This window comes from Notechis scutatus, chromosome 3, assembly GCF_049901735.1.
Source record: "Notechis scutatus isolate UNSWTSFEM ecotype Mainland chromosome 3, rNotScu1.2, whole genome shotgun sequence".
NCBI classification, from domain to species: Eukaryota; Metazoa; Chordata; class Lepidosauria; order Squamata; family Elapidae; genus Notechis; species Notechis scutatus.
The window spans coordinates 29841861-29858841 of NC_142011.1; the positions used below are offsets into that span (position 1 = coordinate 29841861).

At 35.4% G+C, this 16981-nt stretch overlaps 1 protein-coding gene across 2 annotated transcripts in view; it reads left to right on the top strand.

Annotated features, from left to right (window-relative positions):
• Positions 1-16981, top strand: part of PTPRT (protein tyrosine phosphatase receptor type T) — a 687970-nt gene that overhangs the window by 288391 nt on the left and 382598 nt on the right. For both annotated transcript variants that reach the window (XM_087959374.1, XM_087959375.1), the window contains exons 3-6: positions 1906-2177; positions 6574-6655; positions 12365-12480; positions 14228-14402. In XM_087959374.1, the coding sequence (XP_087815500.1) occupies positions 1906-2177; positions 6574-6655; positions 12365-12480; positions 14228-14402 (645 nt within the window). The remainder of the gene's footprint in view (positions 1-1905; positions 2178-6573; positions 6656-12364; positions 12481-14227; positions 14403-16981) is intronic.

Below are 16981 nucleotides of genomic sequence, written 5' to 3' on the forward strand. Positions count from 1 at the left end.
GTGCTTTTTTACTTGCATAAAAAGACATACAGTTAGAGTTGACATGTTTTGTGAAGATTTCTTCAATCTATCATTTGTAGTTAGGCTTCCTTTGAATGAACCCCGACTGTAAGTGTTGGACATATAGGGCACAGGGCCAAATTATTTGCAAAATTGACTATCCCAAAAGATATCTTCCTAGGTTAAATAGAGTGGGCACATTCCAGGTTCCATCCCTTCAGTGTTATCATCTGGTGAGACAGGGTTGGTTGGTTGGTTGGCTGGCTGGCTGGCAGTGGTAGGTCAGGTTCTAATTATTTTGGTTTTTTTATTGTGGTTTTTTTATTATTGTTGTGAACCACACAGAGTTGTCTTTTACAAGGTGGGGAGACATATAAATCAAATAAACAAATGAGTAAAGTATGCTACTTGGATTAACATTGAACAGTGTGAAGTCTTAGGAAGAACTTCTACTATCAAACTGTGGAGTACTTTTTCTCCCACCAAGGATAATTTAGAAGCAAGGATCCAGAAAATTACTTAGATCGCTAATCTCAGGGTTAGTTGGTTATTTATTGAACTATCTAGTCAGCAACTACAGCAAATAGCACAAAAAGTACATGACATCTTCCATGCAAGTGATTTATGGAATCATCCAACCATTGCTTTAGGAATATCAACCCTGCTCATATTAGTATTTTATCACCACAGTAATGTTACCAGATGTCAGTTTATCTCACTGGTGGATATTGACTCCATGTCTGAAGTATACATGATAGAATAAGTTGATTGTAGAAATCATGTATCAAACTTGTACAATAACTTATAATATAAAATTTTGTTTTTCTGAAGTTGAACAAAATGTCCGTAAATATGTACGTGGTGGTGGGTGTTTTGTTAGTTTATTTATTTTGGCATACTTTTTTTTTGCTTAGACTGTGTGCATATATGAATGAAGCTTTTTAAATATATTCTCACATTTAAAATATATCAGTTTTATTGAGTTTATCTTAGTTCTGCTGACTACATGAATATATCTGAGGACATTTTTGGGCAAAAAGTATAAAGGCGGTTTACTGTGCATTTAGTTATTTTTTGCAGGAACAAATGTGTGAATTTGGAGTTGAACACTTTGACTCATAATCTCTGAATCTTATCAGTTTCTGTCTCAAAAGCTGTTGAAGCAGAAAAATGAAGATTCCAAAGAGTGGTTTTAAATTCTGGACTTTATTTCTCACCTTATAGTTAGGCTCCTTAGTAAATATGGTTCTTCTACCATTACCAGTTTTCCATCTTGTAGATGACAGCTGTGTAAATAGCCATGCCACTGAAACAATCATTTTGAAAACTCTACTTAATACAATTCAGTGGTTTCTCCAAAAAAATAACTGACTTCCCAAATTGTAGGATTCTTGATATATTGTAATCTATAAATATGGACATGTTATAAAAACAGACAGCTTAATAGCGTTTGTGTATGCAATAAAAAGAGTCTGGTAGTGTAACTTCAGTAGAGCGAAAAGGAAGTATGATATGCTCTTCATGTCTGAAGTCAATATTTTCCTTTCAGACAGTTTGAAATCCAAGGCTGAAAAATCTGAAAATAATAACAAATGGCCCTTTTTAGATGATGATGCAAGCAGTGGATACAAATGTATTTTTGTCGTTCTTGGTGTTTCCCTCCCCAACAGAAAAGCGTTGAATTATAATAATAGTAATAGAGCTGAGAAAATTAACAGCTGTTTGGATTTCTGACTGTTGGCCCTATTATTTAGAACTATTGACTCTTTAATTAATTTAATTGTAATATTAACAACTCACAACAACAAAAGGAACTACTGATCTTTTCTTTTCTTTTCTTTTCTTTTCTTTTCTTTTCTTTTCTTTTCTTTTCTTTTCTTTTCTTTTCTTTTCTTTTCTTTTTAGGCTCCTTCATGATGGTGAATAGTTCTGGGAGGGCATCTGGGCAAAAGGCCCACTTGCTTTTACCAACACTGAAGGAAAACGACACTCACTGCATTGATTTCCATTACTACTTGTCCAGCCGTGACCGTTCTAGCCCTGGATCCTTGAATGTTTATGTGAAAGTGAATGGTGGACCTCAAGGCAACCCTATCTGGAATGTCTCTGGGCTTGTTACAGAAGGTTGGGTGAAAGCAGAGCTTGCGATCAGTACTTTCTGGCCACACTTTTACCAGGTATACTTGAGATTTCTTTTCTTTGACCATAGTGGTGGGCAAGCTGCAGCCTGTGGGCCACTGTAGCTTTTAAAGAGCAAATTGCTCATTTTCTATTGGTTTTTATTATATTTTATTTCAATTTTGAAATTGGAAGTGAGAAAGAGCTAAAATATTTTTCTGTTAAATGAACTTCATCCATCAACAATAAACAACTAATTTTAGCCCAATCTTCTTTAGTGACATTTCTGCATCACAATCGGGTCCTTAAGGAACTTGGAGGAGAAGGAAAAGGGTAGTAAACAACAATGCAGGATCTAATCTGGGTTAGTCAGTGGGACCAAAGGTTTAATCTTCTGAGCTTTCATACCCATGCTGGAGCCCAAATCTCAGAAGACTAAACTTTTGGACCCAGTGACTGACCCAGATTGGTTCATGCAACAATTATCCTGGGACAGTATGCAGGTAAAACTCGAAAAATTAGAATATCGTGCAAAAGTTCATTTATTTCAGTGATGCAACTTAAAAGGTGAAACTAATATATGAGATAGACTCATTACATGCAAAGCAAGATAGTTCAAGCCATGATTTGTCATAATTGTGATGATTATGGCTTACAGCTCATGAAAACCCCAAATCCACAATCTCAGAAAATGAGAATATTACATGCAATCAATAAAATAAGGATTGTACATAGAACAATATCGGACCTCTGAAAAATATAAGCATGCATATGTACTCAGTACTTGGTTTGGGCCCCTTTTGCAGCAATTACTGCCTCAATGCGGCATGGCATGGAAGCTATCAGCCTGTGGCACTGCTGAGGTGTTATGGAAGACCAGGATGCTTCATTAGTGGCCTTCAGCTCTTCTGCATTGTTCAGTCTCATGTCTCTCATCTTTCTCTTGGCAATGCCCCATAGATTCTCTATGGGGTTCAGGTCAGGCAAGTTTGCTGAACAATCAAGCACAGTAATACCACGGTCATTGAACCAGGTTTTGGTGCTTTTGGCAGTGTGGGCAGGTGCCAAGTCCTGCTGGAAAATGAAGTCAGCATCCCCATAAAGCTCATCTGTGGAAGGAAGCATGATGTGCTCCAAAATCTCCTGGTAGACGGCTGCGTTGACCCTGGACTTAACGAAGCACAGTGAACCAATACCAGCAGCTGACGTGGCTCCCCAAATCAACACAGACTCTGGAAATTTAACACTGGACTTCAAGCATCTTGCAGTGTGTGCCTCTCCATTCTTCCTCCAGACTCTGGTTTCCAAATGAGATGCAAAAGTTGCTCTCATCAGAAAAGAGGACTTTGGACCACTGAGCAACAGACCAGTTCTGTTTTTCTTTAGCCTGGGTAAGATGCTTCTGATGTTGTTTGTTGTTCAGGAGCAGCTTGACAAGAGGAATGCGACATTTGAAGCCCATGTCCAGGATCCATCTGTGTGTGGTGGCTCTTGATGCACTGACTCCAGCCTCAGTCCACTCCTTGTGAAAGTCCCCAACACTTTTGAATGGCCTTTTCCTGACAATCCTCTCCAGGCTTGGGTCATCCCTGCTGCTTGTGCACCCTTTTCCTCCACCCTTTTCCTTTCCACCTAACTTTCTATTAATGTGCTTTGATACAGCACTTTGGGAACATCCAACTTCTTTTGCAATTACCTTTTGAGGCTTTCCCTCCTTATGGAGAGTGTCAATGATGGTTTTCTGCACAACTGTCAGGTCAGCAGTCTTTCCCATGATTGTGATTCCTACTGAACCAGACTGAGAGACCATTTAAAGGCTCAGGAACCCTCTGCAGGTGTTATGGCTTAATTAGCTGATTAGAGTGGGACACTTTGAGCCTAGAATATTGAACCTTTTCACAGTATTCTAATGTTCTGAGATTGTGGATTTGGGGTTTTCATGAGCTGTAAGCCATAACCATCTCAATTATGACACATCACAGCTTGAACTATTTTGCTTTGCATGTAATGAGTCTATCTTATATATTAGGTTCACCTTTTAAGTTGCATTACTGAAATAAATGAACTTTTGCATGATATTCTAATTTTTCGAGTTTCACCTGTATTTGCCTTCATTTGTGTAGGAATAATAGTAAGAAAATTAATTAAAATGACCACAATTCACAAATCAAACATATGAATATGTCCTAACAGCATGAGAGCTAAAATCTACTGATATGTACAGTCTGGTTTTCCTTGCCATGCAGAGAATTAGACTATTCTCAGACACAGTATATACATTAAATTGAAATGGGGTATTTTTTAAAATCTGTCCAATAGGAACCTAAGCAGTAAATCTGACAGGTATTCCTAAATTCTTGCAACCTTGGATATTCAATCACTTACAATAAATATATTTTTCTCTTTTATTCAGCAGGCTTCTTGAATATTATTTACCATTTTTTTTCATCAGTAATCATGGTCATATGATTGAGTGAGAAGGAAAAGGGAAATTTACTTCTCTAAGGAAATTGCTTATTTGTACCCTATGACTATCATTAAGTGTTGTACTTATGATTCTTAATGAATGTATCTTTCCTTGTTATGTACACTAAGAGCATATGCACCAAGACAAATTCCTTGTGTGTCTAATCACACTTGTCCAATGATGAATTCATTCATTCATTCAGGAGCAGAAAGAAGTGGACATAGAGTACCCAAAGTTTGATTTTGGTTATGCCTACTTTTAGAATGACTTTTGAAGATTACTCCTAAAGGAATGAAACATCTGATTTTTTTAAATCCCCAAATTGCTCTCTTTCTGAATATTAATGTTGACAACAAATTAGATAATTGTGTCATGATTGAACTACTTGTTTGGGAAATGCCAAAATCACAATGACTAATGCTGTCTTTTGTACAAACCATTTGGAACAACCTGAAAAGATTGTGTGTTTGTCTTTGTGTGTGTGTGTGTGTATATACACATACACATATGCATTAATCATTCACTGTACATGAAAAAAATTTCAGGGTATTGCTCTGTGGGGTGTGAATTCCCCCAAAAACAAGAAATACTTTGCTCCAAAATGTAAACATATGAGATAAAAAATAAATACAGATAAAACTAAAATGCATTGATTTTAGCACTGATGATGTTACCTAGTTTGGGATAATGAAATGTCTGCAAGAAAACAACCAATCAGAGAACATAGAGAAAATAAGAATGAAAAACTCAGAGAACCTCATGACACTAAAATGGTTCAGGTTTATGGTTTATTTTTACCATATCTATACATTGCTTCAACTTCTCACTTTTCTCTTTTTGTGGATCTTAGCACCTCTGTCCAGTCATGATTTCTTTACTATTTCCCTTACTCTCAACCAATTCAGTCTTTAAGAAGAGGTTTGTCCTCTGTTATAGAATTAGGACCATCCAACAACATCATCCAACAATTCTAGGGGGCTTCTGTTAGATTTTAAAAGCTGTATTCTAGCCACACATGAACATCCATCATTTAGATCTTACATATCAAATATCCTTCTTGTTGCCAGGCAATGAAAGAGCATGGGAAATCACCTTGGAATGTCTTTCAGGATGAATCTTGATGGAATAAAAAATGGCACTTCAGATTTCTCTTCCCTCTTTTTTATAAACAATGCTGGATTACATCAAGTTGATTGCTCTTAGCCTCACCTATTTTCTCCTTATCATTCATTAAATTCTGATAGTGAACCATCTCATCAAGATGTTGTTTTCTATGACCAATCCATAACTATAGGGAGTTGAAGAATCTTATCAGAAAAAAAATATTTTCAAGGACTTTATAACACTTCATAACTTGTCTTGAAGCATCTTGATAAAATCTTGTACATTCTTTTCAGGTGTCTTCTGTAGCACATTCTTTTTAACCATTTATTGTCTGGCTATTAACGCATTCTATAATTTTTCATTCTTTCTGCCATCATAGTTCTAGGACTTAAGATTTAGCTGGCTTCATGATTATATTTATTTCTGGTACAGATTTTTAATGTACAGTGTTTTACATGCATGCATATTTGCACACTTTTTGGAGGAGGGTCTTTGAAATATACTTATGTATATCTACATAAGTAAATTTGGAAACTGAGTGGGTTGTTCTGTGGAATACAGGTAGTCCTTGTTTGGCAACTGACTTGTTTAGTGACCATTCAATTACAGTGGTTATGATCAATCCTTGCATTTATGACCTTCACAGGTCTGTAAAGCAAAGGGAAGCTGAAGTAAGACCATAAACATAGATGCGGTTTCATTTAGCAATCATTTTGCTTAACAACTGAGTTACTATTCCAAGTTGTGTTTGCTAAACAAGGACTATCTGCAAAGCATCTATTACGGAATCTGAATCTTTTGTACTTAAGGGATGTTAGAGTAATGTTTTGTGTATAATTTTCAATTGTTTACTTAATCAGCTTGTTGTCTCCTATGAATTTCAGGTCATATTTGAATCGGTTTCCTTGAAGGGTCACCCCGGATACATAGCTGTGGATGAAGTCAGAGTCCTTGCTCATCCATGCAGTAAGCATCTCCCCCGATTCCCTCCTAACCATAGCAATGCTTTTCATGTTCAAATGAGTAATTTAGCCAATTTAGTCAGTTCTGAAGCATTTCCTTTTATCTATTCCAAATGCTTGCGGAGTGGAAGCAATCAGCCCTGAATAAATACATAATTTCTCAAGTTGTACAACAAGCAAAGCTGCTTCAAATGTGCAGCAAGTGCCAAAATTTTAAACCATTATTAAAGGGAAATAAAGCCCTGATTGTTAGGACCATTGAAGGGAGAGAATTATAGGGTTTTAGTGATTCCCTATAGAATTAACTTAAAGAGAGAAAGTTGGGATAGGGAGGAGAACCTTCTTTAACACAACTAAGCAAATTAGTGCAACATTCACACTGGAAAAAAAGGCCTGGAGTGTTTTTCTTTAAAGAAATGTAAATCTTTGCAGTGCTTCTTTGAAAGACTTTGTGTTTGTGTGTGTGTGTATATGCATGTGACTCACACTGTGAAATAAAGAAATAAGTCAAAGATTGTTTTGCTACATTTCCTAGGCTACTGTATTTCTTTCAGCTGTTCTATTCAGATTTATTTTAAAAGCATTCAATTAGGAATCTGTATCAAATTGACATTAAAGATACTCAGTTTATAACAGTAAAGAACAAACTTACACAGTATGAATTTTAATGTTAATTTAGGCTATTTCGTATGATCATGGGAATTATCTGGCTTTTTTATTTCTATGGAGAGCTTAATAATTAGGACAAAGTAAGCAGACTAAAGCATTTTTAGTCCCACCAACTGGGAGAAGCTAAGCACAGATTTTTAGATAAACCACAGAAAATTTAACAGTTAGTTTCTCGAGTCACTTTGGGCCATGCAGCCTTGTTCCAACTTACTTTGACAGTGTAGGTGTCTCTGAAGGGATAAATGATGAAAATATGTGACAAGGTCATCATGCAAATGCATTGACTTATGTGTCTGATGTAGAAACATCAGTACATAATATAGATAGTCCTTGACTTAAAACCACATTTGAGCCCAAAATTTATTTTGCTAAGTGAGATAGTTGTTAAATGAATTTTACCTCATCCCTGTAACTGTTAAGTGAATCTGGCTTCTTCATTGACTTTGTTTGTCAGAAGATCTCAAAAAGTGATCACATTATCCCAGGATACTGCACCATCATAAATACGAGTCTGTTGCCAAGCATCCAGATTTTGATCACATAACCATGGGAATGTTGCAATGATTTTATGTGTGAAAAATAGTCATAAGTCACATTTTTCAGTGAAGTTGTAACTTTGAATGGTTATTAAATGAACTATTGTAAGTTGAGGATTACCTGTAGTGGCATTTGTATGATGATGTATCTGCATGTAGCCATGTTGGCATCACCACAGTTTGCTACAGAGCTTTCTGTGTTTATTATTTATTTATTGAAGAAAATTTTATGGCCTCTCAACTCACTCATGGTGATTCTGTGTTATAAGGTTTGTTAGTTAAAGGACAAAATGTTGAAGAGCCCTCACCTACAATATCATGAAAATAATGCAAATCTACTGTAAATAATTCAATCAACCATTTTTCACTCTTGCAAAATGAGACTGGAACTCTTGAATCAAACTGCTTTAACCATAAATGCATAGTGCAACATAGGAGAATAAACCCATCCGGACTAGATTCAACAGTCCATCTGTATTTAAAAAAACAAAGGTCAATCCTTTAAAGACAGCAAAGTCCACATTTTGGACAGAGAGGACCACTGGTTTGAAAGAGAGGTCAAAGAGGCCATCTATGTCAAAATTGAACAGCTCTCTCTCAACAGAAGGGGGATATGACACAATCTATCTCCAATCTACAACACAGTCCTTTCAGCAGTTCCAAGAAGGCTCCACAGTCCACACCCATTTGCACCACATCTGGAGGTTTATCAGATAAACTCCAGGTGGCCTTAACAACTTGCTAAAATAATGCAAATGACCAGCTGTCTGCAAGAAGAATAAATCCATTCCCCACCATCCAGTCAGAGCTGAAGAAGCTTCTTGGATGAGAAGCAGTGGTGGGATTCAATTTTTTTACTACTGGTTCTGTGGGCGTGGCTTTTGGGTGTGGCAGGGAAAGGATACTGTAAAATCTCCAGTCAGAGGTGGTATCTGCCGGTTCTCTGAACTACTCAAAATTTCCACTACCCGTTCTTCAGAACTGGTCAGAACCTGCTGAATACCACCTCTGATGAGAAGCAAAATGTCTTCAAAGAAAACCCAAAAAATCCAGTCGCCTTTTGAAACAGCATCTTTGGGACAAATTGTTTTAAGTTGGTTCAAAGGTTTTCATCTATTCAGTGCATTTTAATCCCATGATTAATGTGTGATGAAAAAGTTTGCCCACCTTCAAGAATTATCAGAATATTCTTGGGAAATCATGACATAGTGAATTATAAGTTTCAGTAAATTCAGATACCTTGGCAAAACATTTAATGGGATGCTCTTGTCACAATCTTCTTCAAAATCTGTACTGAGAAAGTTGTGGCAGATTATTTTATTCCCTGGTAGTAAATTTAAGCATCAGTCTGATCTTTTTAGGAAGGATATGGATAAACTGGTAATTCAGTGTTTTATGAATGCTTACCAAACAATTGGAAACTTTTTTTTCAGAGACTGTCTCCAGATTTTCCAGGTTTAAATTCAACTGTGATGACACGATAATTATTAGTGAAATTATTGCAAAAAAGGAACATGGAGTGGTATTTTAAGCATGAGTTTTGAATGTAAGAATGGGTGGTCTATACATACATTGGTAGTGCGTACAAAGATTGGGAGCAGAACTATAACCCTGTTAGTCTGGTGAGTTCTTTCCACTCAAATTAGCAGAAATCAGTTCAAAATTCTGTAGAAGATTAAAATTTTGACTCCAAAGTGCTTCTGTTCACATAGTATGGCTTTTTATTTAAAACCATAAACTTATTTTATGCCCCATTTGCTCTCTTTCCTTCATCCCTTTATTTCCATTATACTTCAAAACCCCTGCCTATCCTTCCCACCCACCCACCCAAAAAACCTCTGTGCAGAAAATTAGTCACTGTGAACTAAGTCACAGTAACTAGTCATCCAGTAAGAATTTCATGAATAACTGAATGATTTTGAAAAGCTAAACAGGATCTGTTTTTCTTACTACTTGAGTAGAAGACAACTAAAAAAAAACTAGGCCTATAGATAAGAGGGAAAAATTAAAAAAAAATATTTCATAGGAACTAAGTGGCAAATATTTTTTTTCTTTTGACATCAAGTAAACTACATGACTTCGTCAATTGAAGGAGATGTTACTAACTTTCCAAGCCTAACATAACATAATAAAAATTATCTACTGTAAGAAACAAGACTGCAATGAGGAGGAATAGAAAATATACATATAACTGAGGATCTAACTAGCATCCTTTAGCAGTAATTTTGCATGAGATTTTGCCTAATTGTTCTTGTCTATTTGTGATTAAGGAATTGTATCAAAATGCTCAAAGAAATTAAAGCCAGGAAATCTCTTGCCCCCTTCCCCCAAATAATTATATGCTGCTTTACTTATCAATTTGGGAAATGTAGATTAGTATGGTTTGCATGCAAACAAGCAGATTTTGCCTGTTCTTATTAGTAAATGCTTTCTTTTGTTCTAATTCAGAAGTGCCAGAGAACTTAAAATAGAAGAATTATTGCCAATTAAACAGGTCCATACACTGGAGTTGGAGGGAATTGAAGATATTAACTGTCAAAATCGTTTGATTAAATATATTAAAGCAGTACTGCTTCGTATCAAGGGCTCTCCATTTCAAATGACAGATCTATGACCCTGCCTCAGCCAAGAGCTAGTACATCAATACATTTTGACATGGATAAATTAGTGACCAGTTAAAAGGGATGGCATAGCACTATTTAACTTGATTGACTGGATGTGGTTCTTCAGGAATACAATATATGTTGTGGACAGTTACTAGCTAGTTTTCCCTTACTATGGATATTTATTTTGCTATCTGAAGCAAACAGCCAAGTTTGGAGAATGGTTTTAATTTAAATATAAAAATGGGTGACAAAAATTAAAAGTGTGTCTGCTCCATCACCATAGTCATAACTGGATTCTAAGATTGCTATAATCTGAAGTAAATCTTGATCAGAGATCTCCCATTTCACTGTTAGTGCATTCTAAAATAATCAGTTACCATTGCAATGCTGTGGCTTAGCATATTATTTAGTACTGGATAAATGGGTAAATTTTCTGATAATGGAACCTTTGTAGACTTAAATTTGGTGAATATCTTGAATTCTTTGCCTCTGGAATGCAGCTATAGCACAGAACCAAACATATTCAAAAAGTTGGCAACATCAGTTAATAAAGTACATGCATTGTATTTATGCAATGAACAGAAGAAGAAATAGATTTTGATATACAAAAACCATTTGCTTTGGTTATATATTTGAAATGCCAGAGACATTATGAAAAAACAAGCAACCCAATATTGCAGATATTCTGGAAGCAAAGCTCCAGCATGAAAGGTGGCCAGGGTGCTCCTTTTTACTTGGAAGTCTGGAAAATGATGTAAACCTGTGAATTGGCGAATTGGACCTTTCCCTGAAAGTAACTGTGCCATCCAAGATCCAGATGGCCTCATATCTGCTGTAATTTAAAAGAGCTATGAAGACCTGGCTCTTTTCCTAGATCTTTAGTGAGAGAGAATGAGACTCCTTGCTGCATTGCACTTGCCATCTTTTATCAGTAGTATTTATGTTATTGGATTTATTGTAATTTCTTTGTTGTGCGCCACCCAGAGTCATTGAGAGTTGGGTGGTATAACATTTTAATAAATTGTTGCTCTTAATACTAGTTTGCTACTGAGTTATAGCTTCAAGCTGTATGAAACATAGTGATGTGATTCTTTGTTTTTGGATTATTGTCTCTAAGATAATTGGTAAAATAAACCTTTTACTTCTATCTTCTGTGTAGTGCATCCATCCTTGTTCTCCTTGACTGTGGTATCCTTTTGGGTTGGTTGCAGGGTTTGAGGCTCCTTTGTCCCAGGCAGATCCTAACTGGTGTTGATAGGGAGTGAGAAGTACAGTCCACAGCTGGAGTGGAGAGAGAGAGTACTGAACCCTTTGTGGTGTGCTGCAGGGCTCAGTCCTCTCTCCATTCCTTTTAAAGATCTACATGAAGCTTCTGGGTGAGATCATCCATCACCAGAAGGATCCCATCAATCAACACATTTTGATTGGTGTGGTCCAAGAGAAGAGCCTTTTCTGCAATGGTTCTTTCTTTCTATCTTTCTAATGGTTCTTTCCATCTTTCTACAGAGGGCATTTGCTTTTTGCTTCCACTAAATATTAATTGAATATCCTGGGAAATGTTGGATTCTTTTGTTATAGAATATTTATTTATAGTACACTGCTTATGGCAAGGTGGTCATTGTGTTTCTTTTCATCTTCTTAGCTAGAACAGGAAAGACAGTCTGCATATAAAAAAAAAGAAAACCAAAAGACAGGATTAGCATTACTTTGCTAGGTCATTTATTCTATGAGAAACTTGGCAAAAGGAAGGAAGGAAGGAAGGAAGGAAGGAAGGAAGGAAGGAAGGAAGGAAGGAAGGAAGGAAGGAAGGAAGGAAGGAAGAAAAGGATGGTTCTCATTTTACTTCTGCTATCATTATGCATTGTGATGCTCTATCCTGGTAATATTTTGTCTTTTTGTTAGGAAAAGCTCCTCACTTCCTGCGGCTGCAAAATGTGGAGGTTAATGTTGGGCAAAATGCAACATTCCAGTGCATTGCAGGAGGAAAGTGGTCTCAGCATGACAAATTGTGGCTACAGGTAAAAGCACAATGATCCTTTAGGTTCTTTAGAAGTTTCAAACCATATTTCTCATCTATGAACAAATAGATAAACTGAATCCATTGGAAAATTTCTGTGCAATACTTTCATCATTTCCCTTTGAGTAAGAGAACATTCTGAAACACATAAAATGGGATTTAAATTTATGGCCTGAAAAATTATTTAGCTGAATATATTTAATATCTTGAGCAGTTAAATGTTTAACTTTATAGGAAATATATAAACCTGAGCAGCTAAATATTTAACTTTATAAGAAATATTATATAGCATTTGTTTACTATATTTCTTCTCTCTTATATATTCTTATGGCATAAATGCACCAAATGTTTTTTATGTTCCCATTGGAAAAAATCAGAATTAACAGAATTAGAGATCTGATTTTGAGGCTGTAAAGAAAAAGAAACAAGCAAGGCACTGAAAGCTAATCTTTCAAAAGAATGGGATGAGATCAATGTGAGGAAATTTCAGGATGCCTTACTTTATTTCTACTTTTTTAATTGCTTCTACATTTTATTTGCAAACCTAATTTATTTCAGTCATACTATTTTATTAATCTATATTCTGATCCTAATCATTCTCAATCACACCTTTTGTTAGAAATTCTAAAATAGCTCAAATCTCAGCTACTATTTTCTTAAGGATGGCTGTGCTTGTTACTACAACCACTATAGTTTAGAACTGCCAGATTTACTCCGAAGAACTGACTGTACTATTGTTTCAGCTGAATAAATTGCCTCTGATAAGTAGTCTCTAAACCCAGCACAAATATACCCTGCCAATCATTTTTGTTATCTGTTTGTCCTTGAGAACAACAATATATATATATATATATATATATATATATATATATATATATATATATATATATATATATATATATATATATATATATATATATATATATATATATATGTTGTTGTTGTTTTTTTCAATTCACAGCTAGCATCTATGTTGAAAAAGAAAACAGAGAATAAGTAAGATTTATTTTTTTTATTTTTTTTAAATGAAGGCAGTTGTTACAATTCTTTCATCTGCTGTGAGACAATTCAAGGCCACAGTACATGTTGAAGCAAAATACAGGATGGATTGTGCAGCCTGCCCTGCATACTTTTATTATATCCAATGAGTTTTTGATCTTGGCCTAATATCTACAAAAGGGAGGCATGAGTCACTTTATACTGTTAGGAAGAAAATGGAATCATATATCTTATCCACTAGGTGACCTTTGAATCCTCATAAATGACACACATTTCAGAATCTTACATTTCTACAAATCCAACCTTTTTTATTGATAGCTTTTATAATGGAACAATGCTATGCTGCAATCTATTATCAGCCTGACTCAATCCATTGCAGGATGAACCTCTCTTCATTGAAAGTTATAAACCATAATCTATCAGGGTAATCCAGTGTAGATTAGTGGTTGTTTTGATTTTTTTCTCTAAGACTGAGAGAGGAATTGGCTGACCCAAAATCACCCAACTGGCTTCTGTTCCTAAGAAACAACTACTCATATAGTTGATAGGTAGTAAAATATACAGTAACTACTGCTCTAAACTGAAATTGAATTTTAGCAATACACACCAAGTTTAACTAATTCATTTGGGAGAAAAGATGTCATGTTTTTGTAAAAATTTCAGAGAAGGAAATTAACATGAGTTAGGAAAACACTTTTCATCAACATGTTATACTTACCTAGATCTTTTTCCCTCTCTTTGTATGGTAGCAGTGGAATGGAAGAGACACAGCATTAATGGTAACCAGAGTCGTCAACCATAGACGTTTTTCTGCTACTGTCAGTGTAGCTGATACATCCCAACGCAGTATCAGTAAATACCGATGTGTAATCCGTTCTGATGGTGGATCAGGAGTTTCAAACTATGCAGAATTAATAGTAAAAGGTAAGTGATGAATAATTAAAAATGTGAATTTGTGGTTGTTTGTACCTGTCCCAAATAGAATGTCATCTGAAGTATAAAATAACATCTACAATCAACCAGAGTCTACATCTGGCTATTTGAACATGTTAGTTTTATTTTTGTCCATGAATTCTAGTCGCTTCACATGAAGAGAAATAAAACAGTAAAGATTATTAATACAATTGATGATAAGTGAATTAATTATTAATAATATATCATTAACTTTACTATCTTACTAAATGAAAAAAAACTTATTGTAGGAAACTCAACTATAGTAAAGAAAAACCCTCAAACTTGAAAACGCTGTTTGTATTTTTAAAAACTCTGTGTGGTTTTAATGACATAAATTTAAGTTGCTCTTTTGTAATATTGTTCATAACAAAAATCCTCAAACAATTTTGAGAATTCCTAACACATGTTGCATTCATAAAGCTTTCATGGGTCATGTTTTATGAAATACATTCCTGTTGACAGATGTATTATATATCACACATTTTTTTTCTATTCACATAGCTACTCTTCTGGTAACTAAAATTGGTAAATCTATTGCAAAGTAAATCCTGTTTTCAGAATTTCTGTCAGAATCGTACTGTCTTGAGACAGCCGCAAATGTGGATGTGGAAGTTGTACTAAATGGTATTCTGGAATCTGAAGACAATTTAGTGCAATACAAGTTCAAGAATAAAATATACAAAATTCTTCAGAAATATCAGATTATAGTGGAATCCCCTACTCACCTTGGATTAGAAATCTCATTCTTAGTCTTGAGTTTTGGAGGGGGAGAAGAAGAGAATTCTAATACTGTAATTTTCTTTATGTTGCCTGTAAGAACAAAACAGCACTGAATGTATCCTTAAATTCTAATATTTCATTCCTAAAATTAAGATCTTTATTCTAATATCATTGTTGCTCCCATAATTTTTGTGAATGAAGAATTATTAATGAACTCTCCTTGGTTTTCAATTCTCTCCTCCTCCCAATTTATCAACTGCAAATTTTTAACAATTTTCCTACAATTTACCCCACTCCTCAAAAGGTTGGTGTAAATAATTCATTGCATTTTCATGTGCATTTCTGGTGTTTATGTTTTCATTACTACAAGTTCCTTTTCTAAGTTATTTTCCAGAATAAATCATATTTTTGTTAGGTTCCATTCTTTAATATAGTAATTTTAGTTGTACACTGTCAAATCATTGTAAAATGTTTATTTTGGCATGGTTATGCATTCCAAGTATTTATACAATTTTGAACATTATAAACATATAAGGATAATAACCATGTATACACAGTGTTAGACACATAAAGAAGACTGAAATGATTCTACAGCTAAGCATATCATGTTAGCATGTGAGCATGTGAGCATGGTGGCACAGTTTTTAGAATGCAGTATTGCAGGCTAATTCTGCTGACTGCTAGGAGTTTGATTTTGACCGGCTCAAGGTTGACTCAGCCTTCCATTCTTCCAAGGTCGGTAAAATGAGGACCCAGATTGTTGGGGGCAATATGCTGATTCTGTAAACCACTTAGAGATGGCTGTAAAGCACTGTGAAGTGGTATATAAATCTAAATACTATTGCTATTGCTATCACTTTTAAAGTGGATACTGTGAATTTAAAGTTGCTCAAAACCACTCATGGAGCATGTGTGAAAGAAGAAAAGCCAACTTTTCTTAAGAGCAAAAGGAATTCATAGCTGGATAAATAAACATAAATCTTACAGTGGCTGTTATATTGTAAATAAAGGTATAAACACTGATACGTGACACAAACAAGACACTGATGGATTCAGTGTTGGAAATAAAGAGATGGTAAGATAATTAAGGTAAAATTAGGTTGTCAACTCCTATTTTCTTTTTTCTTTTGCTTCTCTTCAACTGATATGATAAATGTATGACTACTTCTAAGGAGGTTAACTTAATTTGGTGCTGATGTCCTTTTGAAGTAATATGGATAAATGTTTCTCAAAAGTTCTGCATAATTTGGCCAGGATGCTATCAAATTTGCAGCATTTTTCAGTAGCTAAAATGAAATCGGTTTGGAAAGCTTCAGTCCCAAAATTATTTTTATTGAATTATTGACAGTGAAAACAATTGTGGAATGGCTTGCATTCAGAAGTTGTGGGTACTCCATCACTGGGAGATTTAAAAAAGAGATTAGATAGCCATTTATCTGAAATAGTATAGGACTGTGATGGCGAACCTATGCCATGCATGCCAGAAGTGGCACACAGAGCCATCTCTCCAGACACACAAGCTGTTGCCCATTGTTCTTCTATGTTCCAGCGTGCTGGCCAGCTGGTCTTCTTGCACTTGGGAGTGCCAGAAACTGGAAGAGCAGCCACCCAATACACATGTGCATGCCAGGAAGATGATCTTCTGGTTTCCAGCACGTGCATATGTGACCACCTGGTCTTCCGGTTTCTAGTGTGCATGCATGCATGAAGACCAGCTGGCCAATACATATGCAGAAACTGGAAAATCATTTTCCTGGGCCACACATGCGCTCTGGGCGACTGCTCTTCCAATTTACAGCATGTGCATGCACATGCACATCAGCCAGCTG